At 32.8% G+C, this 27,109-nt stretch overlaps 1 protein-coding gene across 14 annotated transcripts in view; it reads left to right on the top strand.

Moving 5' to 3' along the window:
• Positions 1 to 27,109, top strand: part of Tbc1d5 (TBC1 domain family member 5) — a 517,207-nt gene that overhangs the window by 174,007 nt on the left and 316,091 nt on the right. For 13 of the 14 annotated variants that reach the window (XR_011709183.1, XM_071619394.1, XM_071619380.1 and 10 more), the window contains one exon: positions 14,384 to 14,515. Coding sequence is in view for 12 of the 14 variants with exons in the window: in XM_071619394.1 (XP_071475495.1) it covers positions 14,419 to 14,515 (97 nt within the window). In the remaining 2 variants the exon portion in view is untranslated. Of the gene's footprint in view, positions 1 to 14,383; positions 14,516 to 23,796; positions 23,819 to 27,109 lie in introns of those variants that run through there. The other variant, XM_071619406.1, reaches the window with a different exon arrangement.

Here is a 27,109-nt window from a genome sequence, read left to right as displayed (position 1 = left end):
AAATATGAAGAAGACAGTATGTCATACTAACATTTTATAATTAAAATTAAGTTTATTGCTTAATTTTATCACTTATTATATTTAAACAAATAGTGACCTTTCTCAGCAAAACCCTAGAACTTCATATTAATTGGACAGGGTCCTGTACTATACTAAAAATAAGTGACTGTCTTCATCTTTCACTTGTTTTTCTAGGTGGAGCTCCTATACATTTAATCTATTCTGTATTTATAGTTTAAAGTTACAGTTCAAAAATTTATTATCACTGTTAATTGATCCTGATTATTTCCATAATAATTAGACAAAAATCTCCTGTCCTTTTAGTTTTTAAAACCTTCAGATGTCTACTTCTCTGTAATGTATGAGTAACACATTGGAATCACAAATGGTTGTGTCATCGTTCTGCAAATAACAAAGTTTGGTATGACATGTCATCTACTTTAAATTGTTTACTGAGATTTAGGCTTAGATGATCACAATTCTAAAAGTTATGTAAAGATTTGATTTAAATGAGTAGGGCAAGAATCATTGTACTATTTAATGTACTTTCTTTTAACATTTTTTAGGGTTTTTGGTGAAATTTAGGGAATAGTATGCTGCTCTCTTTTACCTAAATGTACCCAGGGAAATACAATGTTGGTAGTAAAATTTTCTGGGAGTCAGGATAGGATTTATGTAGCTCTTTTTTTGTCCTTGTTTATATATTTATTCCCTTTTAATTGTATCCTCTTAAAAACATTCTTAGACCTGCATCTGTACTAATTTAGGTTTATAGAACTATTCAATTTTTGTATTCATTGATGTCTTGTAGAATTCTTTGGTAGTTTTGATAGAGCCCTTATGTTTTGTGACTTCAAGATATTCTGAAAGTCATATGCATTGTGTTCCATCTTTTGTAATTAGCCCTTTGTTCAGTATCCTTCTCTCATTTTTCTGTTTTGTAATCTTTCTCTGTAATAAACATTAAAACTTTTTAAATTCTCATTTTGAGGGATTATGATGTTTGATTTAAAGCTGTACATATATATTCACAACTTTGTCAGTTTTCTTTCATGGATACCTAAATGGTTTTGGTGTTAGAAAATGTATGGAAGTAATTAGTACATATCTCTCTTTGGGAAAATGTAGACCTATTTACAGTCAACATGGATATCAAAGATTCTAAGGGAAACCTCCAACTCAGACCACTTTTCAGTAAAACTCAGGTCTTTTTTTTTTTTTTTTTTTAAAAAACTATTCTTTAGTTGTAGATGGACATAATACCTTTATGTATTTATCAGCGGTGCTAAGGATCGAACCCCATGCCTCACACCTGCAAGCGAGTGTTCTACCACTGAGACCCAGCCCCAGCTCTCAGGTCATTTTAATTTTTTTAATATTTATTTTTCAATTTTCGGTGGACACAACATCTTTATTTTTATGTGGTGCTGAGGATCGAACCCAGCGCCCCGCACATGACAGGCGAGCGCGTTACTACTTGAGCCACATCCCCAGCCCCTCTCAGGTCATTTTAAATAACATCTTAATATTGTAAGTGACATTTTCCATTATCACTTATATATAGGTGTTGTGTATTTATATGCTGTTAAATTTGGTCAATTGGAGTTTTTCTTGTTACTATAAATAATGGTGGTCTTCCACTGTAATTGGAAGATTTGCACATTTGTACTGAGGTTTCTTTATTCTCATGTCCAAGTATATAGAAGCTTCTACCACATGAACAAATAACCTATTATTTTTGCAGATGCTAATCAACTAAAGTGGCCATTTTGAGAAGGAGTATAATATGTCTTCTTTACATTATGCATTATTAAACTTTTTAAAAAAGTTTCTACTCAGAGTTTGTCATAGCTTAGATTCTTGTACAGTAGTGTGTATATTTAACATTAATATAAGCATGAGAATCTTACATTCATATTATCTTATTCTTCATAATCACTGCTTTATGATATTCTCTTCATTGGACAGTATGTATTCCTTTTATTTATTTTTGGAAGGTTAACTTTGTAAAGCATGCATATTTAAGTCATAACATTTACCTTCTCAGGAATTTCTTTCTTTTTCTTTTCTTTTTTCTTTTTTTTTTTTTTTTAAGAGAGTGTGTGTGTGTGAGAGGATTTTTTAATATTTATTTTTTAGTTTTCGGCAGACACAACATCTTTGTTTGTATGTGGTGCTGAGGATCGAACCCGGGCCGCATGCATGCCAAGCTAGCATGCTACTGCTTGAGCCACATCCCCAGCCCCCTCAGGAATTTCTTTACATTTAAATTTTTAAAGTTGTAACAAAAGGGCTTGTGACAGTTCTCACTCAAATGTACAGGTATGAGATTAGTCTCAACAAATTAACCAAGTTCATTTTTTTTTTTTTATTCTAAATGTGCCTGTGTTCTTCAGAGGTAAAAATAATAATCTCAGTATAAGGTGGTCTTTTTATTTGTTTCTAGTTAACAGGGGCCTCATTGGCTCTTGTATTTTTGTCAGGATGTTTTATTTTTTTCCCCACATTTGGTAGCCAGTGGTTTCATCTAAGAAGTTGGTTTCTTCCTTTATCTACTATATTTTTGCTGATTCTTTTCTCAAGGTAGGTGAATACAAGTTTCTGTAGGGCTGGGTCAGTACTGTAGTAATTATGATCTTTTCTAGTAGTAATCAGATAGCAGCTCTGGAAAACAATTCTTTCCTGTTTTGGGGTAAGTTTTTGAGGATCTTGCCCTTTTAAAAGTTTTGATGTCCTCTAATCCCAGAGTTTCTGCAGTGGGAAACCTATATATTTTCCCATGATTACTTGTCTTTATCTGTGTACTGGTAGGGTTTTCAGATGAAATAGATAATGCTCAGTTGAATTTAACTTTGAGATGAACAGTGAAAACTTTTTAGAACGTCTCAATATTGTTTTTTTCCCTGAAATTTCAATTTAATTTGACATCTGTTTTTATTTTGTTATTTTTAGTACGTGTGGTATCCCTCTTCGTCTTTTCTCATTAAACGTTGAGCACCCTGTGAGAAGGGGATCTGATCGTATCCAAATACTTCTATACTTGGTTTCCTGTTCCCATGGTAGTGAGGTTACTTTTTACTACTGAAAGAATGAACTGTTTAATCATCTTTAATTTTTTTTAATTTTAATATTTATTTTTTAATTTTTCGGCGGACACAACATCTTTGTATGTGGTGCTGAGGATCGAACCCAGGCCGCACGCATGCCAGGCAAGCGCACTACCGCTTGAGCCACATCCCCAGCCCCAGCTTTAATGATTTTTTATCTGAGAATTTATCAAGCAACTTTGTTGGGTTTGCCCTTTTCTGTGAATTGAATTCATTGGAAAAAAAAAATCATGTTTCAATGAATAGTTGCAGATCTCAACCTTAATTAAAAACAATTTCATCTTCCTTTCTCATTCTCTTCGTCATCTCTCTTCCCCTTATCTTTCAGCCTCTTACTATAATTAGCTAGCATTAACAGCAAATGTTTGCTTTAGTTAAATTATTCAGAACATTTATTTTACTTGTCAAAGGTTAGATCAGGTTGTTGTTTGAACCAGTAATTAAATGCAGCCTTATATACTCTCATATTTATATGCACTATAAGCATGTTTCCTCATCATTCTGTATAATTTTATGATCTTCAAGGCTGACATTTCACAAAGAATTTTGATTTTGTGGAAAAGAAATTAAAAAAGTTAATCTAGTTTGTCATCTAATGTGAGAATGTCCAGAATTTTGATTAAAGACGAATACTATATTTCAATATAACATGCTATATTGTAGTGATGATTTTCACCAAGTATTATATAAAATTAAGCTCACTGCCTTTTGGATTTGCATTGATATAAAGAGCAGTGCTATAGAATTTGGTCCTCATATGTCCTCAGTGTGTATTTGTTAATGAGTGTTTTAGGTCATATTTACGGTATAGCTTTTAAAAATATGATAGATAACTCATATCATGTAGCCTGACCAGTGTAACCTAAAGTTTTGTTATCTGTTCTGACGGTGTACAAAAGGGTCTTTTAAATCATTTAAATTTGCGTGCTTATGTAGAACAAGTATGTCTCAATTACTACTCATATGTTGGAATTACAATGAAGTATATCTTTTGGATTTTTATTGATTGATTGACTAGTATACTAGTAACTTGAAGTATAGGCAAATAAAAATATGTCCACTACCCTTAGGAAGAAGTACAGATTAGAAGAAAACCAATTGTTTTACTCAGCAATGGTTCATGTCAAGGTGATAAGTATGAAGTGGGCATCTGAAACAAAATTTGGGAAAGGAATTTGGGGAGAGGTGATTTTGCATTGAAGTTTAAGGGCAAGTGGCAATTGAATAATAAAAGTAGTGCCTGCCAGAGGAGTTACATGTATGGAAGTGCTGAGATTTATAGTTTGGTTTAGCTGAAGAAAGCTTAAATATAGAAAAGCAGCAGCAGAAATTCCGGTCCTTTTTTTAATTTAAAATGTGCTCAGTTGTTTCCATTGCCGAATCTTGGGCATGTTCTATAAGCTGTGCCTTGAATCCTTTCTGCTTCTTGAACCTGATTGTCCACCAAGCTGAACCTGATTCCTTTTACATTTTGATTGGAAGGTTCCTGCAGTGTCTTCTCTGAGCCCTTGCACATGATGTTTTCCCTGCCCAGAGGAATATTCTCCTCTCTTCTAGTGATTTCCTAATCTCTCTTTACAATCTACACTACTTTTACTTAATTGAGATCCATATAACCTTAAACAAAATGTAGCTACTCATACATCTGCTGTCTTATGAAGAATTTTTTGTTTATTATTGTGAGGAAACCACAAGATGCTGCAGTTTTTGATATATGTTCCTATACATGATTTATTTAATCTTTGTGTCAGTCATAAGTAGTATATGAAATTAAAAAGTAGATATAATTTGTCTTACAGAGTGTCATCTTTTATCTCGAATTTAATTCATCTGAAGAAAAAATAATTGCAACAAAAGTAAAATCATCTTTCAAAACAAGAAAAGTAGAATTAGTTATAACATACCTTATTTATGTTTAGATGTGTGGATTTTTAATAAAATTGACTTAAAAGATTAGCCACACAAGATTGTCTACTTTATACCAAATCTGAACCAGATGTTATTCTGAAGGCCTTTCAAGCTTATCTTTCTTATTGAAATATTACCCTTTTTGTAAATGCATAAGGATACTTGGAAATTCCAGTGGTGGTTCTCTTTTTCATGAACTTTATTTGATTCTTCATAATCACTGCTTTATGACATTTTCATCATTGGATACTATGTATTTCTTTTATTTATTTTTGGAAGTTTAACTTTGTAAAGCATCCATATTTAAGTTATAACATTACCTTCTCAGGAATTTCTTTATTCTTCTTCCCTCCCTCCCTTCCTCCCTTCCTTCCTTCCTTCCTTTCTTTCTGCATTACAATTCTTAATACACCATTATATCATAATTTATCATATCTCTGATTATATATAGGGTATGTTGACACCAAATTCACATCTTCATACTTTACATTTAAATTTTCAAAGTTGAAACAAAAAGGCTTGTGACAGTTCTCACCCGCTGTACAGGTATATCTACCAGCTAATCTCATTTCAGTCCAAATAAGAGTAAAGAGCACACATTGAGTAAAATGCACAGATTTCATGAACCCTTTTGTTTTCTTTGGTTTTAGTGTAAAACAGAGGGTTTTCTGGCTGAAGGACAGTGTTAAAGATAACAGCTTTCTATCTTATGCAGGTAATAGTATGAATAAGCACAGGTAAGTGTAGGTGGCAAAAGTATGCCTGCTCATACACACCCTCACACACAAGTGCACACACCTGCTCTGCAAGAGTGGCCTTAGAAATCTATTGGTCCTCAGGGAACTCAGGTTCTCCTTTTTCCTCCTATGGTTCTGAGCATGTACTGTAACAGCAGCACAGACCAGGTGTCTGCTGGACTCCTTAGCCTAGAGAGGACCCTATCTGGGACTAACTCTCTCCTCCTTTAATTATTATTTGAAGATCTTACTCACCTAGTTTTTTAGTCTGTTTCATTTTACTTTTTGTGGTGCTGGAGATCATACCAGTGCCTTGTGCATGGTAGACAAATGCTCCACTACTGAGCTGCTATTTCCCAGCCTTCTATTCGGTTTCATGGGATCTATCTCCTCAAATATCAAGTCTATTTTAGAAATTTTATTTTGTGCTAATATATGTCCCTCACATATACCTAAGAACTTTTTAAGTTAATTTAAATTAGTATTTAACTCAGAGTTAAATTTCTTCTCATTGTGTTTTATTATCACTCTTTAAAACTTTATCCAGAATGCCATAATAAAAAAAATAAGGTTACATTCCCTGGGTGATAACTTTGCTTTACTAGAATTTAGAGGAATTGTCCATAGTAAACAAAATAGAAACAAATGTGTAATATATTAGATAGTGATAAATGTTTTAAGAAAAATAAAGCTGTTAAGGGGATTGGGTTGGAGGGGTATAAAGTTGTACATCTGGGAGTGTGGTCCTCAGTGAACTCACAAACAAAGCAACTGTTGAGGCAGGACCTAAAAGCAATTGGGGTGAGAATCCTCTGGATATTTGTTTTTGGAAAGAAGAAAGGACAACCCTTGCCCCTCTTCCTTTGCTAAGAACTTGCTCAGCACATTTGAGGAACTATCAACAGACCTTGAAGACTGGAGGATTGGAGTGAAAAGTGGAGAGAGTTGTGGATCAAAGTTCAAAGCAGTAGCAGGGAGCAAAATTGTATAGAGCTTTGTGGAAATTTTTTATTTTATTCTGAGAAGAGAAGCCATTAGCTTGTGAGCAAAAGAGAAATATGGATGGCAGCTGAGTTAAATTTTAAATGGATCAGTTAGGTAACTGTAGAAAGCATGGCTGGGAACAGGAAGCTTATTGGAGAGTTTTATATAGACCACAATGTGGGTGGCAATGACTTGGATGAGTTGAGTGTGGTACACAGTGATCTGCTTCTGGAGTTTGTTTTGAGGTTGTAATGGACAAGATATGCCAATGGATTAGATAGGATCCAGGAAAAGCTTTTTATGCTGGCCTCAATTTGAGCAGATATCTGAATGATACGAAGGAGAGAGTATTCCCAGAGGAATAACAGGAGATATGCAAAGACCTAAAGTGGCAATGAGCAGTATTTATATTTGAAGTGTAAGAAAAACCAATCCTGTGGGTAGAGCATATTGAGGGAAAAGGGAGAGTAGAATCAAAGGGTTATTCATGGACATGAATATAAGGCTTCTTAAAGAATTTGGACTTTATGCTAAAAGTATTGGGAAACTATAATGGCAAAAAAAAAAAAAAAATCACATTGACTATTGTGTGGTAAGATTTAGGAAGCTTTTTTTTTTTGGTGTCGGGGATTGAACTCAGGGCCCTGTACATGTGAGGCAAGCGTTCTACCAACTGAGCCATATTCCCAGCCCAAGGAAGCTGGTTTATTAGGCTGATTTCATGTATAAGTTTTAGAAAATATCAATGTAGTGATGATTCTAATAATATAACAAGAATTATATATTGTAACATATATTATAACAAGAATGCCAGAGATAGAGTCAAGCTAGGATTGGCTAATGCACTATAATTAATAGTCTACACCTTTGTAATTGAGAGAAAAGTCTCTAGAAGCCTCTCACATTGAGTGACTTTTCCCAGCCAAACTGATGAAAGGAACAAGATTGTTATGATTGGCTTTATAACAACAGTGAAGAATAGAAGCAGGAAGACCAGTTGGGAGGGCATTAGAAGAATTCAGTGAGAGAGATGAAACTAGGACTAAAGTGTCAGGAGAAGTGTTTTTCCAGAAAGAAAAAACTTATGAAAAAGTTTTTAAGAATTTTTTTTTTTTTTTTTTTTACTTAAGTCTTATATTACATACTTACTATGGACTGAATGTTGTCACCCCACACCCCCAGTTCATATGTTGAAAAAGCCCCAATCTCTAATGTGAAGATGTTTGGAAGTGGGGCCTTTGGGAAATAATTAGGTCACTGGAGGAAAGCCTTCATTAATGAGATTAATCCCTTTATGGAAGGTATGGGGGAGAGAAATGACCTCTCTCTCCTCTATATAAGGACATAGCAAAAATATATTCATTTGCAAATGAGGAACTGAACCTACTCCCACTTTGAACTTGGATTTCTTAGTCTTCAGGTCTGTGAAAAACAAATAGCTTAAGCCACCCAGTCAATAGTATTTTTATTATAGCAGTTTTAACTGATCAAGTCTAACTTGAAACTTTCATGTATTCTGCATAGTTTTCATTGTGTACATTGTTAGTGTAGTATGTTAATTTTCAGTGGACAGTTAACCCTAAACCTTTGTTCTAACAGTATAAAATTATAAGGATTAAGTAACTTTAAAAAAAAATCATTGTTCTTGAATGAAGAACTTTATTGTGTAGTCCTGTACCTGTTTATTAAATAGCACTTTATATTACAACTTTATGACTGGTAAAAGTGAGTTGGGGTTTTAGGGTTTTACCAATGGGTGATACTTAATATTGAATGACATGTATTAAGACAAATGCTTTTATATATGATTTATTTGGCATTGTAAATGCATTTATCTTGTGAGAAACAGAACCCCTGTTGTCAAATGAAGTATTCTGGAAAGGTTTGGAGTAAATAAATAATAAAACTACTTTGATATACAATCTAACAATATTAAATATTAAGACTTTCAAATGATTGATTTTAACAATTAATCTCTTTAAAGTCCAATGTAACACTTTTGCATTAAAGATTGACAGACTTTAAAAATTGAACACTGTTCTTTTTTCTTCCTCCCTTCTTCCCTTGTAATTAAGACTTCAGAGAACATCATTAATTCCAATTGTCAACTGTACCTTTAGCTACTAACACTTAAAGGTGTTTTTTCCTAATTTTATAGATAATGTTAATTACCTCACCTCCTATTATAAAAATAGAGCTTCTATTAATAAAAACTTGCTTTTATAGCCAAGACGTCATATTTCAGGGTAAATATTCATCATAGTAAATACATGCTATCTGTAACACACATTTATGCTGTATCCCTTCCTTTTATAATCATATTCTGGAAATAGCCTATTTAAGCTCTTTGATATGCTTTTATTATTGAAGAAATCTTTGTGTGAAATAATATTACTTTGTCATTTCAGTGTTTGACTTTTTAAGTTTACCATCAGTGAATTTAAATGAATGTAGTATGCTTATGAGCTTTTTTGAATATGGATGTCTTTAGAATGACACAACTCAGAATGCTAATTCAATACCTAAGTATTAGAAACAGTGAAGTAATGTATATAAACTGAAATACACAAAACCTAGAGGTTCTGTTATAATCATTTTAAAAGAGAAAGTATTATTCATTCAGTCTATCATTTTATCTGTACAGTGGTAATAATTTGAAGTTTTTGAGACGCTTATGCATGTGAAAGAAGTTTTAAAATGTTTTCATGTACTTTAAAACTGTCTTCCAAACTTCAGTGCTAAACTTCCACCATTTTGTTAATCATTAGCACAGGACTTCCCTCTTTTTAGACAGATCAGTTTTACATTTAATGCTATAAGAATCAGATATGTGAAACTAGTGCAGGTATCTTTAAGATTGTCCTTAGAAGGTAACTTAATTTAAGATGAGATGGAAATTTCCATCTAATTTGTCAGTTTCTGTGACCAGGATAGTACTAAAACCAGTTTTGAGTTTTCTGAATTTCAAATTTATGTAAAACAGGGAAACTTGTTATTTATAAAAGTTATAAGAAAGTAAAGACAGTCCCTTTTCCATAAAAATTGGGTATCATTTTTATCAAGAAGTCTAGACATAGCTGTGTAGCATTTGAGAGAACTGAAATGTATCTCTCATGGATTTGAGTAGTCATTTACAAAGAGGCCTACTTCTGGCCTTTCTGTGTTTTTCTCTATGTAGAAACTAGATGGTAGAGATCAAGTATAGAAGTCAAAGTTTGTAATACAAATTTAAGATGTAATGGATCATTAAAACTCAAAGTTTTTGTTAATTTTAGAGTGATTATTTTTAAAACTAAAGACAAAACTACCTTCATTTTTGTATGAATTGTTATCAAATATTTTCATATAGTGTGATAAAGGTATTGAATTTATATGTAAGAAATATCAAAATAAGTACAGAGACATATTTTCTTGTGGTATATTTATGAAAGAAATTGAGAATTTCTTAAAAGTATTTCACAATTTAAAGCCATGTTTTATTCTGATTTTTATAAGGTAATCAGCATAGCAATAACGGACACATTTGAGTATTTTTGTGTATTCTAAAATGCCAAAATAGCTCTTTATATTAAAATAAAACAACAAAAAGTGCCAACTTTTTAATAAGTTACTTTTGCAGTAGATCATTATTTAAGATTATAATCAAAAGAAAACTAAGAATATTTTTCACACTTTTTCTCTTCCACAGATTGCTTGAAAATAACTCATTATTAATAGTCATCAGGTTTACTTTTATTAATTATAAAAGCATTTCAGTATCTCAGTCAAAACTATAGGCATAATAAATTTGGAGATAGTGGATTCCTGATTATATAGAATGATTATAGATTAATGTATTCCAGTTTGGGGGGTGGGGTTACCATATACTTGCCAAGTACTGAAGATTTATAATTGTAACTAAATTCATTGAAACATTAGTGAGCTTAATTTCCTTTAAGTTGTTGAAAAGATCTTTAAGTATCTTGTAATACATTGAATGAATATATAAACATCATCCTATTGTAGTATATCTTAATTTAATAATAAAATATAAAAAGACATTTTTCTTTGTTTTCAGGGTCTGGGGCTTGAACCACAGCCCCTGCAAAGCAAGCACTCTACCTCTGAGCTGCAAGTCTTTTTTTTTTTTTTTTTTTTTTAATTTAAATTTGAGATAAGGTCTTTCTGCTTTGTCCTAGCTGGCCTCAAACTTTTGCATTCCTGTTCCAATAGCCTTTCATGTAGCTGAGATTACAGGCATTTGTCACTAAATGTGGTAACAATTTTTTTTTTAATTCCCCCCCTCCTAACCCCCCCCCCCCCCGCCCCCCAGCACCTCCTTGAGTAGGGGATCTTCTATGTTGCCTATACTGGTCTTAAACCCCTGAGCTCCAGAGAGCCTCCTGTCTCAGCTTCTGAATAGTTTGAACTATAGGTACATGCCACAACACCTGGCTTGTTGTTCCTTTTTAAAATAGACTTTGATATCAAAGTTGTCTGTTATTTATAAAGTTTAAAATTCATACAAATCATTTTAGGTATGTGAAATCTATAATACAAAGAGAAATTTAGGTAACGAAGTTAGAAAAACATAGTTTAGGATATTAAAGAAATTTTAACGTAAATCTAGCTGTTAACTTGGAATAAGTCATTTAAAAATTTTTAATTTCATATTTTTAAGATGTAGCAACATGGATATGAATATTACATTAAAAATAGTTGCCCAGATACAATTTCAGAATCTGTTTAATCTGTTCTGCACAGTATTTATTTCTAAATTTGAATTATTTGCCACAATTACAAGTAAGGGGAGTTCACAGAAAATTCTGTATATCTATTTTATCTTGAAAGAGCTGAAGCAGAATTAAGGGTGTTTCATTATTCACAGACTCATCATCTTACGCCTTGTTTTATACTTGGTTTGTGTGCCTCATTGACTTATTGAGATCCCCTTGTAGTATATGAGAAAGAATATAAGCTCTGGATCTAGACAGAATGTGTTCAAATTCTGGCTTCAGTACTTTCTAATTGTGTTACTCTAGACAAATTTAATTAGTTTTCTCTTAAACTAATTGGAAAACAAAGACAATGAAGACACATCATCACCAAGTTGTAAGAAAGATGAAATGATAAGTGTACATGAAGAATTTAGAGTGTTTTTACAACAGTATTCGTTGTTTGCAAATGTACACTGTAATTAATAACGCTTTTTGCCTGAAGATAATAGGCATTTAAATTTGGTTAGCCTTATTGTTGTAGAAGACTTTCTTTTCATTAATTTGTTCAACAGGATTATCAGATTTTTTAATAACTTCTATATTATCTGATTATCTATATTTTGCTATCCTCTAGTAGATAATTTCCCAGAGTTCCTTTTATAGATGTGTATTGATTTGCATACATATGAAGCAAATAGTGACAACTATTTTAAATCTATGGATTTAGGGTTTTCTGGCTTTAGAAATTTTTTATTTTATCTCTACAATATAAGTTTTCTATTTTCCTTAAGCCTTTGATTCTGTTGTTTTAGCCACAGTCCCAGGGCATAGGACTTGTTAACATCATACTGTGATTTGTGGGTGGGTGAGGAGTTGGAGGATTCTAATAAAAATGGTGGAAATGAACAGGAAAGGTGTGTTTTACAAGGTGAGGATTTTAGAGAAAAAGTGAATGGAATGGAGGAACATTTTGTATTGGGAAAAGTTGATCAAGGATTTGTGTATTCATGAGTATCACTGAGACCTTTTCTCCATAGCTAAGGACTATATCTTATAAAATTAAGTACTCATTTTCTTTTGGACTTGCTTTTCCCATTTATTTTTTCTCATTTTTTTTCTTTCCTGTCTTCTCTGACATAGAAATTTAAAATATTATTTTACTTGCATTATTTTGGATAAAATTGATGAGCCTGGTTTATTTTTTGTAAGAATTCTGATTTGAAAAGTTAATTTGTACCCTATGGCTATAGAAAAATTACAAGAAGTTAACATGTGAGTTTTCCATTGTTGTGCCAAAGTACCTGTGAAATCAACTTAAAGGAGGTAAGGTTTATATTGGCTCACAGTTCTAGAGGTTTTGGTGCATAATTGGTTGGTTCAATTGCTTTTGGGTGGTTAGAATATTATGGTAGGAGTTGCATGGTGGAGGGAGCAAAGCTGCCTACCTTATGTCTGCTGGGAGGTAAAGACAGAGAGGAAGGGGCCAGGGCCACTATAGCCTTCCAGGGCATGCCCTCCAATGACCTAACTTCCTTCAACTATAGCTGTTCTCAAGTTACTGCCCCTTTCCAATAGTGCCATCAGCTGGGGACCAAGCCTTTTACACATGAGCTTTGTGGGGGGACATTTAGGATCTTAACCACAATAGTTAAGGTACCTTAGAAATTCAAGATTTATTTTTTAATGTTTTCAATTTGGAATAATGTAGAACAAGAATATTTGGAATAAGAATTGAGGGGAAGCTCTGTCAAAATCATAAAATATATAGGTGGTTACTTATGTAATTGTGCCTTTGTAAGCATAACACAAGAAATAAACCCATGATGGAGATACAGTCATATTTTGATGCATAAAAATGAAAAATGTATACTTTCTGTCACAAAATACCCTTATGTCATAACAACTTAAAGATGGACACACTTTGAGAAAAATGTGTCATACGCCAGAGACTTAATATACTTAATATTTAAAGCATGTTTTCAAATCGTAACAACAAATAATTGTCAAAGAAACATAGAAAATCTTTAGTAATCACATTGCAGTTTCTTGATACTCAATGAATCTCTGTTGTGTCAGTTCAAAAAGATCCACACAAGCCTAAGGGAAATGAACTTTTATATTATATTCAAATCTTGCTAAAGCACAATTTACCAAAAAGTTATATAATCTTAATTTACAAATATATTTTACAATCCAGCAAGTATACTTACAGGAATGTATCTTAAGGAAATGGTCATGGGTTTGACACAGAGATATTTACTGTGAGGTTGTTTATGGTATTGAACAACTGAGAGCATCCTAATTGTTTACTAATAAGATATTGGTTGCATAAATTGTGATAGCTACATGATGGGATGCTAGGGATCCATTAGAAATGGTAATGTACACATATTTTTATTGTAGTGGGAAGGAAGACACTCATGATAAATCATTGTTTATCATGGATCACATTAAAAACATATGTGTTTTAAATATCCACAACAAAAACAAGAAAAGTATGTATGTTACATGGAAATTGTAACAGTGCTGTTTCTAGCTAGTATAGTTGTATAAATGATTATCATTTGCTGAATTTTTTGTACTTTGAAGGTTTCTATTGTGAATGTATTATTTTTGTAGTAAAAGATGCCATAAATGTAAAAACAGGGTTTGTTTTTTAACTTCCAGTTCAGCTGTTTGTGCAAAATTTTACTGAAAATAAATGTGATTCAACATTGAAATAAAGGATATAAGTGAAGTTCAAATTTTGGGAGAATGTGTTTAAATGGAAATTTTTTGCCACCTTTTTTGCTTTTTTGCATAAGCCTACTAAGGTGTAGTAACAGTCCCTGGAGCCTGTGGAAAACTTGTTAATGTCTGTAATGCTCATTTAATCATTTCAGTCTTATATTTCTTCCTTGTCATAGGTGAAAGAAAGAAAAAATATTTTTTCTTTATTTTTATTTCCTAGGAAGTTCCTTTTGGTGATACTGTCCAGTTTCTACAATGTATCATTCCTTATCTGAAACTAGACATCCTCTGCAGCCGGAAGAACAAGAAGTAGGCATTGACCCCTTGTCCAGTTATTCAAACAAGTCTGGAGGTGAGTTTTGTATGTAGGAATGCTAGGAAACCTAGCATAGGGGTTCCAGTTAGCTTGATCCGCCTTGTGGGTATAGTTTTCACCAGGAAACTTCAAGAACTTTAAGAACTTTCCCCTGGATATTTACAGAACACTATTGACACTAATGAATGCTACAAAAAGTCTACTTTGAATTACAGACGGAAGCATTACTCAAATGTTTAATACACTGTCATTCTCGGGGCGGGGCAGGAAAGAGAATAAACTATGATGTCAGCATACAAATGCAGAGTCCTTTCTCAAACATTTTAAAGGTATTGATTTTTACAGGGATTTTTCACTGCTTTAGCAAGTTTATTCCAGGATTAAAAAATAATTGCCTGAGGTTTTTTTTTGTTTGTTTTTCTCTTCCTTTTGCAAATAATTGAAAATTTGACATACTTCTAAAGATCTATACTCAAATTATTCAGTTGTAAACTGTTAAAAAGTAGACTATAGTCAGCGTCTGTCCTATTAAAACCTAACAAATGTGTCTATGTTAAAATGTGTCTAGATAAAAATCTTTATTTTCTTAATGTTTACTTAATGATAGTAATATACTTAAAAGGAAGGAATGAATGTGTGAGAATTTTTGAAGCCTTATCCTTAGTTTTAGGTATATCATTAAATATTTGATTAAACTAATTGACTCAGTGACTACTTGTAATTTTGCACTCATGAAATGTATATATCAGGTTTTAAAAAATTTAATGATTTTTTTGTTTTACACAAATGGAGCACAACTTTTCATTTTCTGGTGGTACATGCTGTAGAGTTGCAGCATTCCGGCAATCATACCCGTTGTATCAGGTTTTGAGGTCTATTTTAAAATATCTTAAATTAGTCAAAGTAATTAATATGTGTTTTATGCTTAAAATAAAATTATTGTTTTGTGTGTGTTCATATTAATGTCAAGGGCTGACATTAGCTCGTGTTTTGAGAATTTGAAGAATTGGTTGACTACTAAATTGGCTATATCTTTAGAATGTAAGCCTTTTTATGGAGTTTATTATTATTATTTTTTGTGTGTGTATCTTTAATATCTGCATCATGCAAATGCCATTGATGTTTTGAATGAAAATAGTAGAATTTCAAAATTACTTTGTGATATTTTTGTTTTCATATTTTCTTACATAAAGACTCAACAGCCTGATGTTTAAGAATTTGATAATATGAAAATGTGACCATTTTATTTTCAGTATTTTAATAGTAAGCATGAAAGCTTTCCCAGTAGTAAGCATGAAAGCTTTTCAAGTGAGGATTTGTCTTAAATGTAATTAATACCTATAAGCAGTACTCACCATTAAATAAGTTAAATAAATTTGCTCATACTTCTATAAGTGTTTTACATGTACATAAAATACTTTAATACAGTTTTCATACTATTTCTGGCTTTTATGCTTAGTGGAGAATATAGTTTTCTGTTTTTTAAGTGCATATTTTTCTCTAGTCTATTTCATTAAATATTAAAAAAAATTTAAATTAATTTTATCCTTTATTGTTTACAGAATGAGTAGTTACCTTTACTGAAAAGGCTTTTCATTTATATCCTAGCCTAACATTTCTATGACATACTGAGTTATTAGGAGTGAATTGATGTTTAAAAGTGCCATTAATTCATTTACCCCAAATGTTCATTAACAATGTAAATGTATGCTGATGTTCTATGAGACAAGGAAGTGACTAATGACTCTTCCAACTAACAACACTTAAAATGAATAGAAACTTTAGATAGCTAATCTTGAAGTAATCAAGACCCTCATTCAGCTTGGCATCTCTGTATGCTCTAAAACAGCTGTCAACTGTTAAAAATATATACAAAACACACATACACACATAACACACACACATGCAGAAAGAGAGATATGTAAATATCTAGTTCTTCAAAGCCATAAAGGCTACTAACCATAGTGGATTTTTTGCGTTGTATATGTAAACATTTTATATAAAGTATCTATTTCATCTTCTTGGATTTCCTTTTTAAAGAAAAACATATATTGCATTTTAATAAGATTGTCATGTTTACTTGAAGAATCATCACCTTTCTAGTATGTTTGTTTATTTTAATTTGTCTTCCATGGGATTTTTTTCAAGTATTTTGAAGCCTTTTACACATTTCTGCTACAATCTTTAGGGAATTTGTGGCTACCAGATGACTTGTTTTCTAAGTAAACACTGGACTTCAGTCAGTGGTTTGCCTGCATATGAGTCATGTATAATTGAAAAAAAATTGTTATATACACTATTAGTAAACAAAAGTCTCTATTTTCTTAGTTCTGAATTTTAACATTCATATGGAAAGAGTATAGCTGAATGTTTCTGAGAATTTATGAAGTGATTAGTAAAAATTACCAGGTAATGGGGTGTGGGGAGGAGGGAGGGAGGGAGGGAGAGAACTGCGAATTACTGTTTATTTTCATGGCTAGTTGAGGAAAAAAATGTAAGAGCAGAAGAAAGTACTATTTATACCTACATATAAATATTAGGGGGTATGTTCCAAGTGAATTAAATTTTTTCTTGGCATCCTTTTTCAAATAAGGAACAGCACAGAAAATATGATATTTTCTCTGTACCCTGTTAGAATTGGTTTTTATATATATAAATTGCTACCTTAAATTCTAAGATCTCTGATCATAGGGAAATAATAACTGATCAGATACCTATAATTCAAAGAATTTTTTTTAAAAGGAAAATATTTGTTATATGTCATGATTGTTTTTGGCATGTGACTTTTAATCATTAATTAAATGGAAAAGTAATTTATTTTTAACTTAAAATATCAATATCAAGATTTAGTGCAGTTTAAACTAATTAAATAACATTATTGGAATAAATAGTTGTTTTCCCAAGTTTATAAGTTGTTGGAATGTGGCTTATGAGAAAAGGACATTTTCCTTCATTAGATTCCTTTGAAAATAGCCTTTTGTTACATACTACCAAAATTTTTAACTTCAACTCTAAATGCCACAGTACTCACCTTCTTACAGCTTTTATAATAATTACTTGACATCTTTGCCTTTTTTATAATCTGTCTCAAACCTCCCTACCTTTATGTATAAAATATTTATTAACCTACTTTTAAAAATACAAGATATTCACAATTCTGCCACTCCATTTTTTGCGTCCTTTGAAATTTTGTCCTAAATTTGCTTTTTTTTTTCATTACAGTGCCATAGAGTTTTAGAACTAAAAGGGAATGTCCTGAGTTTATTGATGAAGAAATTGGAGTAATTAAAATACTTAAGTTGATATGGTAAAATTATGATGTTATGTCATGGCCTTTAGTTTAAAATCTTTGTCCTTGGTACTCTTCTTGTACTCCATACTACACTCCACCCCACAATCCAGTAGTGGTGGATTTAGATTTGAGTGAAAGATGAATTTGTTCTGCCAAGGATAGATATCTGACCAAGGTACCAACCTGTCTGAGGCAGTTTATATTTCTGTCCTGCTCTATCTAATTAGCTAGAGTCATTTTTAGGAAGGAGAAAAATTCTTTCAATTTCTTAACTGATTTACAGCTCTTTAGTAAGTATACTGTTTTACTAAAGATGAAATCCATACTCAACTATGATGTGTATGGCTGTTTGTTTTCCTTTTCTTGCCAGGTTCAGATGTGATGAGACAGTTCTAGGGTATGGGCCTCCTCTCATACCATTGTTCTTTGGCATTTTTCTTGTTTTCTTCATATTACTCCACAGAATATGTAATCTTACGTTAATTTGTTTTCTTGATTATTATCTTGTCTCAAATGTAGCCTTTATGAAGGCAGGAACCATGCTGGAATTGTTTGTATATCTAGCCCCTGACACAAGAGCTTCATTGAATAATTTGTCTAATGACGTTGTTGTTACCAGTTTGAGCACTATATTAATCAATAATTGCTTAATATCTATATTCCATCTACTTATATCCTTTATTTTCTAAATTATAATGTATGAAATCTGTTTTATTGTCCCTGGTTATTCTAGTACTTGAATTTTTCTTAAAGTTTCAGAAGTCGGTGTACTCTCCTCTTTGGTCTTTTTGACCTCTCTTCCTTTCAAGTCCTTCTTAAAAATCACTTTTTTGGACTGGGGATATAGCTCAGTTGGTAGAGTACTTGCCTTGCATGCACAAGGTACTGGGTTCAATCCTCAGCTCCATAATAATAATAATAAATAATAATAATAATCACTTTTTCCATGTTTTCCTTTAATGATGTCATATATCTAAATTTCCACAAGGACAAGGTAAAGTTTTCTGCTTAGTAAATGTCAATTTATGACACCCTGATTAACTCACAGCAGTAATTACTTTGCAAAAGAAAGGTAAGGAAATAAATGATGACTGTTTCCAACTTTTTGGGTGTACAGAATATGTTTAGCATGCTTACATAAATTTAATATGTACTTTTACAGCTTTTTTTTTTTTTTTTTTTGCATGGTGCTGGGGATTGAACCCAGTGCTTTGTGCATGCCAAGCAAGTGTTCTGCCACTGAGCTACACTCCCTTCCCATATATAGCTTTTAATGAAATTTTTGTAAACATAATGCTTCAAATTGTGGTATGGAGCAAATGTACTTTATTTTGCAAATGAAATACTGTAGAATCAACAGACTGTATGTGATGGCAGCTTTTAAGTTTACAATACTTTTAATGTGTTTTATTATTCAGTAAATACTTGAGTGCCTTCTGTGCACTACATTTATTTATTTATTTATTTATTTTTTGATTAAAAAAAAAAAATGTTTAGTTTTCAGTGGACACAACATCTTTGTATGTGGTGCTGAGGATCGAACCCGGGCCGCACGCATGCCAAGCAAGCGCGCTACCACTTGAGCCATATCCCCAGCCCATATTTATTTATTTTTATATGGTGCTGAGGACTGAACCCTATGCCTCACATGTGCTAGGGTACTAAGCACATGCTGTACCACTGAGCCACAATCCCAGCCCTCTACACATTGCTTTAAATGCTAGAAATGAAAAAAGATAAAAATAGTTCTGAATGCTCTGTTGTCAAGTTTCATTGCAGGATTTGGGGGTACCATACATAAAAGCAAAGGGCCAATTAAGATATAGAATAGTGAATACTTTCCCAGAGGAATTTATAGTATGCTCAGCTCTTATATTAATGGGTAGAGAGAACAACTTAAACTTGGAGAAGTGGTAGATTGAGTAAGTTGTGGTTTCTTCCTAAGCCACAACCTAGATGATGAGTACATGTTAGCTAGGTGGGATTACATAAATAGTATGTGCATTGGATTTGCCCTTGATTGAACATGAGGATTTTGAGAGTAGAATTAAAGACTAAAGTTCAAATGAGACTGAAAACTAGGATCATGAAGCCTACTTATACTAAGAATAGTGGGCAGTTCATCAAAGGAATGTTATAGCCTGATTTCCATTTTAGAAAAATTATCTGGCTATCGTAAGGTGAGTAAACTGTAGTGGTAGGGTAAGATTGTAAGTTGAATAATCAATTAAGAAGCTGTTAGTCTAGGTGAGAAATGATAGGGGCTTATACTGGAAATGTAGTGAAGTGGAAACATCTGAGAAGTATTTAGGAGGCAGAATTGACAGTACTCAATATTTGACTTGATATGAGATGTAGGGGAGAGAATTTTGAAGGCACATCAAGTTTTCTGAGTACCAGTTAAGACTGTGATAATGCTTGCATTGAGATGGGCAATTTAGAGAAAGAATTTTGCTTGGTGCAGCAGGGACTCCCGGTAGGCATCAGAAAAGATTGTAAGAAGTTCAGTTTCAGATACAAGTTGGAATTGCCTAATAGCATTCAAATGAAGATATAGATGTACGGGTCTGGGTAAAGATAAAGATGTGTCAGCCTAGGGAATGGTGTAATCACTCCATAACAGCATGTAGTGCAAGAAGAGTACCAAGATTTTTAAAAAGCCACTTGATGGTCTTGTAGCAAATGGCCTTTTGCAGGCTCCTGCAGAGGAGACTAAGAAGTAGTGATTGAGGAGCAGAAAGAAAACCAGGAGAGGCCCGAGTCATACAAGTGAAGGTGTCAGAAAAGAATGAGCAAAAACTTTCAGATGTTTGTTGAAAGTTAAGAAATAGAGGCATTCAATGAACTAAGTCATTGTGACTGTGATAAATGCAGTGGTTTTTGTAATCTTAAGATTCCATAGTCTAATACTCTTTCATATAAATCAATCATTTTCTATTCTAAGCTGGCATGAGGAATAGAGAAAGAAGGTATAATAATACTTGAAAAATTAAAAAAGGAAGAGGAGTTCTGGGAGCTTGGAAGTCTGGAGGAGATATAATGTAGAGCAAAGATGGAAGAGCATATAGAAAGGAAGAAGGATGTTATTTTGGGTAGAAAATGGGAAGGAAGAAGAAGATAATGGTGTTTAGGTACTGTAAGTTCATCAGGTTTGAGGCAGAGAATTCAATGAAATATCACTGATACTTTAATCTATTTGGATAAGTTAGGACTACGTTATTTGCTGAGAGTGAATAACAATGTGGAGCAGTTGAAGATTTGTGAAGAGGGAAAGAGATTAGAATGAGTTGATAAAGAAGGTAGAACCTTAGGCATCATTTTAACAGGTGATAATAGCTTATAAACTTGTGTGATTATGTCCAGATTTCAGTAGCTAGGATTTGGTGACAAAAGCAGGCAGGGATTTTATGTCAGATAACAGGTAGACAGTAGTTAAGAAAATCAGTGGTCGAAGATTTTATTGATGGATTGAGAATATAAGGAAGTTTGCTCAAAAGAAGGGATTCTTAGAAGGCAGAGTAGAAACTTTTAAGGGATAGAGTCAGGGGGAACGAAACAGTAGTGATGATGGGAGTCCAACAGGGGACGTGGAAGCAGTAGGGCTAAAGTTTTGCTTGATGACTAAGAGTCAGTGATGGTTAGAGAGTAGCAAGCTTTTCACAGTGAGTTCTAATAATCTAAAATGTTGTATATTATATTTTATGCCTTGCTAATTAATGTTTGCTCACAATTCCCCCAAATTAGTAATATGGTCTCAAATCACTTCTTTTTATTATTATGTGTTAGATAAATACATGAATTCAGTGAAACATTGCTTAGCGTTAGTAAACTAGCTTAACATCATATTGACTCTTTATAATACTTTGGATCTATATTAATCTGAATACGTCTTGGTTTGAATTTTATTCTCAATAAAAACAATTCTCCCTAGATATTAAGGAAGAAGGCAGTGTGGTTAGATGAAAGTTGTTAGGATAGAAAGTCTTCAAGGAAAATAGCTTTATTGAAGGTAAAGATTGTGATATAAATGGAAGAGTATTTAAATGTGGTAACAAGGATTTTTAAAAAGTGGATTATTTTAAAAGATCTGTTTAATTCCTAGTAACAAAACCAAAAATCAATCAAAAGAATAAGAAAACCAGGTATGTCAAGTGGAATGACAATAAGAAGTGACATCAGAGAGTGATGAACATGCCATGCTATTTCCTCTAAATTAAAGTGCTCCTTAAAAATAAAAAAAAAGTTGAAAATGAGAGACTTCAGTTGAAAGACCATGAATTGGAAATCTGCCAGTCATCCCCCAGAGATGTTAGTTTTATGTTTAAGCATAATAAAAAGTACAAGAAAAAAGAAAGGTTAAGAGCAGAGGAATTCCCCCATGATTAAACATATTTTAGAAGAAATAGAACCTGTATTTAAAAAAAATTGGAAAAATAATTAGGGGAAACATAGAAAAGCAGCATAATAGAATTCATAGGTACAAGAACTTGCAAAGAAGCTCCAAAGTGAGTAGTGTTTAAAAACATTGTGTTTGATAAAGATATTATAAAGAGAAAATATATAATTTTGTTATTGGAAGTGTATTTATCATATGTAGTTAGTGGTTAAGCTCTTTTCAAGATACTACTGATTGACATGAGTGGATGTAGGCAAAGATAGTAAACCAAAATGGGACTCAAAATTAACATTTAAAGGTAAGGGTCAAATATTGATAGCACTACGATAGCAAAGAATGTTCCACTTATTCTTTAATATTTGAATTGGCTGATTAAATGTGGATTTTTAAGTTTGTTTTCAAAGTGAGTTGATATTTAGGAAGTTTGACATTTTAATAACAATAGTGAAGTTCACTCTTGGTAAAAGTGTATTTTTTTTATAAAAAGGTCTTCCAGTCTGATTTTTTTTTCATCAAGTTGTTCATTCCTCACTAATTGGATCTGCTTTTTCATTTTATTTCAAATATTTTGTTGGTGTGGCATTTCCTTTTATTTCCTTGAGGAGAGAAGGGCTTCTTGGAAGTTGGATGTGACCAACCTTGCAAATACCTTGATATTATGTTTGTTTTTTTAGGGTTCTGGGAGCAAAGGACATCTCCCTGCTTGTCAATGAACAGAAAAACAACCCTCAGCCATCCTCTCCTTGGGCAAAGATATTTTCCCTGCAATGCTTAGACAAGCAGAAAGGTGTTTTGAACTCCCAAGCATGGAAGGTTGTGTGATGGTGTCTTTTGTGGGTTAATCTAGGTGTCACTAGAACAAACTGAGCAGAAGATTCAGGTGAAGTGACCAATAATGGAGTTATTATCAAAGAATTATATTAGTAGTTTTGTTGCTGATTCCATAGTGGTGCCAGGAAAGACAGTAAATCTAGACTTTGGGAGTATTTAAATAATGAAATAACCAGCTCTGAACTCACATAGTTAAGGAAAGTATATCAGAGTTTTCACCTGGCTTTTCACATGTTAAAGCTTCTTTTCATTTATTTACATGTGAAAACAGATTCTCCTCTCCCCCATGGCTTAATAGTGAAAAAGATAATTAGTTCCTTTTAAGTATCATTCTCCACTTCTCCCATGCTTTTCCTGACTCCTTTCATAGTGTGCACCAATTTTTACAACTGTATCTACGTCAAACTATTAGTTTTAAAGATATAGGCTTTCTTACTTTGATCTTACCCAGTGAGAGAGAAGGAATAGATATCAAAGGAAGATGAGAATGCAAGAAAAAAAATTAAACCTGACTTTAGGAAAACACTCTAAGACCATTCAGACATCTATTATGTCTACATCCACCCCACTGCCCAAATAGAAATTCCCAGATACCTTCAAAGTTCAAATCTTAAAATTATCTTCTACCTTGCTGTATCATGGTCAGCTATGTAATAAAATATCTAGGAGTATTTTTAAATATCGCTGATGTATTTTGGTAAATTTCTCTCTACATGTAGTTGGGAGTTTAAAAAATTGTTTTACTCTCATTGAATTGGGATATTGATGAATTTTTTTTTGTAGGTGGAAGCCAGGGCCCTTGTACTTCTCTTTCAGAGAGGTAAGAGAATTGATATTTTGAATTCCAATAACTTTTTTTTGGGGGGTGGTGGTGCTGGGGATTGAACCCATGGCCTGTGCATATGAGGCAAGCACTCTACCAACCCAATAATAATATATCCCCAGCCCAATAATAATTTTTAACACAGTAGTCAATATACTATATGGAGTTTTAATTTGTGTTATATTTGTGGGTGTTTAATCTACTTTAGTGTTTTATAGCAATTTAGGAAGTATACATGCCATTTATATAAGAAGGAGACATGTTTTATTGTGGTATTCGTATTAGTATTTGAATGATTTCCTTTCTTTAAGTATTTAAATGTAGGTTTCCCCCATTACTATTTACTTACATTGATGTTATTAAGTGATGTCTTTGCCAAAAACTTTGATAACCTCTTCGCCCTATTAATTTGTCATTTATGTAAAGTTCACATATTTAACTTTCATTCTATAGGTATTAAAAATAAGTTAGTTTGCTATCACTATGCTTTTGCTGGAAGAAGGACTTGCTTGTCAATCAAATAGTGGTTTTGAAATCTTCTTCTCAAGAAACACTTGTATTGAGCCAGGCATGGTGGCACACACCTGTAATCCCAGCTGCTTGGGAGGCTGAGGTAGGATTGCGAGTTCAAAGCCAACCTCAGCAATGGTGAGATGCTGAGCAACTCAGTGAGACCCTGTCTCTAAATAAAATTCAAAATAGGAATAGGGATGTGGCTCAATGGTTGAGTACTCCTGAGTTCAGTACCAAAACCAAAACAAAACTTGTATTGGTTTGGAATTCATACTATGTAAAATTTCCTGAGAAAGAGTCTCATTTGAAGAATATAGGAAAACACAAAGGAAAAGAAAAATGTTAGTTTCAAGCTGTTGTATTTTCCTATTTTAGGAAAGTCTTAAGTATTTTAAATAGAAGAAATAAAGATAATAATAATAAAAATTACAGAATTTAATTACATGATCATTTTATTATATGCCCAGTACCAAGAATATAATTTACTTGAGTCTTTAGACAACTATCTGATGTTCTTTTGCTGACATATATTGTATTTCTCTAAATCCTGCCAAAATTTAAATAACTTTAATTTTAGTCAGAAAAACCCAACTAGCTTTGATTGAGATATATTATGACAATTTATCTTAAGTCAGAATTGAGGCAGTTCATGAACCAACTAATCTTTTATATTATGGGATCAAAATAATTCTTGTATTTCACTTACTGCCTTCTTTCTTCTCCCAAATGTAGAGAGATTTTAACAGCAGTTGATTTCATAGGATTTTGGTTTAGGGAAAATTTTAATAGAATGTGAGTGATTTGACCAAGTTTAGAAAACAATCATTAATCTGTATCTATAATTGAACTTATAAATAAATTTGTTTTATTGAACTGATTAATAGATTTTCAATCAGACATGCTTACATGATAGTTAAGAAATTGCAACAATACTTAGGTGAGTGGAAATCAGAGAGGCACACGTTTTTTCACACAGAAAGGGCTGTGGGCCACAGATCTGATATTCATTAATTTGTACAAAAATATTTATTGAGCACCTAGTAACTGGGGAGATAATTTTTTTTCTTTTTTTAATTTACTTTTTTTTACATTAGTTCTCTTCTTATTATTTTTGCCTTACAATTCTTAATACACCTTTATGCCACAATTTGTCATATCTCTGTACACAAGATATGTTGACAACAAATTCACATCTTCATACATGTATTTTGTATAACGATGAGGGTCTCCTTCCACCATCCATGCTATTCCACTTCTCCCTCCCTTTCCCTCCCACCCCTCTTCCCTATCTAGAGGTAATCCTCTTCCCCTGCTCTTCTTCCCTACCCCATTTTGAGTCACCCCCCTTATAGTGGAGAAGACATCTGGCATTTGTTTTTTGGGGATTGGCTAACTTCACTTAGCATAATCTGCTCTAATGCCATCCATTTCCCTGCAAATGCCATGATCTTATTATTTTTTAGTGCTGAGTAATACTCCATTGTGTATAAATGCCACATTTTTTAATCCATTCATCCATTGAAGGACATCTAGGTTGGCTCCACAGTCTAGCTATTGTGAATTGTGCTGCTATAAACATGGATGTGGCTGTGTCCCTATAGTATGCTGTTTTTAGGTCCTTTGGGTATAGTCTGAGAAGAGGAAGAGCTGGGTCAAATGGTGGTTCCATTTCCAGCTTTCCAAGGCGTCTCCATACTGCTTTCCAAATTGGCTGCACCAATTTACAGTCCCACCAGTAATGTATGAGTGCACCTTTTTTCTGCATCCTCACTAGCACTTGTTGTTTGTTTTCATAATGGCTGCTACTCTTACTGGAGTGAGATGATATCTTAGAGTAGTTTTAATTTGCATTTCTCTGATTGCTAGAGATGATGAGCATTTTTTCGTATATTTGTTGATTGATTGTATATCCTCTTCTGAGAAGTGTCTGTTCAGGTCCTTGGCCCATTTGTTGATTGGGTTATTTGTTGTTTTTTTTTTTTTCTTTTTCTTTTTTCTTTTTTTTTGGTGTTTAACTTTTTGAGTTCTTTGTTTACCCTAGAGATTAGAGCTCTATCTGATGTGTGGGGGATAAAAATTTGTTCCCAGGATGTAGGCTCCCTATTTACCTCACATAGTATTTCTCTTGCTGAGAAAAAACTTTTAGTTTGAATTCATCCCATTTGTTGATTTTTGATTTTAATTCTTGTGCTATAGGCATCTTATTAAGGAAATTGGGGCCTAGCCCCACGTGATGGAGATTAGGGCCTACTTTTTCTTCTATTAGACATAGAGTCTCTGGTTTAATTCCTAGATCCTTGATCCATTTTGAGTTAGCTTTTGTGCATGGTGAGAGATAGGGATTCAATTTCATTTTGTTGCATATGGATTTTCAGTTTTCCCAGCACCATTTGTTGAAGATGCTACTCTTTCCTGGGGAGAGAATATTGAACAAGTAGACTGCTTGCTTTCCATGGATTTCACATTTAAGCATGAGAGAGAGATAGTAAAACAGTGAAAGATTAAGTACAGAAATAAAAAATCAGTTATAAATACTAGAAAAAGAATTAAAATAGAGTGATGTAATCATCAAGTGACTGGGTGAGTGATGTAGATTCTCAGGAAGGCTTTTGAGAAGGCGATGCTTTGGCTAGATATGAATGACAGACAAGGAGCAGCCAGGTGTGTGAAGAAAGCTGTTTGTGTGTGTGGTGGGGGAATATATTTTAGTATATATCCTTTGACTTGACAGTAGGCATTTAATAAGAGTTGTATCTTCAGAATTTGTTTTTATGT

Source organism: Marmota flaviventris, chromosome 1 (genome assembly GCF_047511675.1).
Source record: "Marmota flaviventris isolate mMarFla1 chromosome 1, mMarFla1.hap1, whole genome shotgun sequence".
Classification (NCBI taxonomy): Eukaryota; Metazoa; Chordata; class Mammalia; order Rodentia; family Sciuridae; genus Marmota; species Marmota flaviventris.
This window is presented reverse-complemented; position numbering and strand designations above follow the sequence as displayed.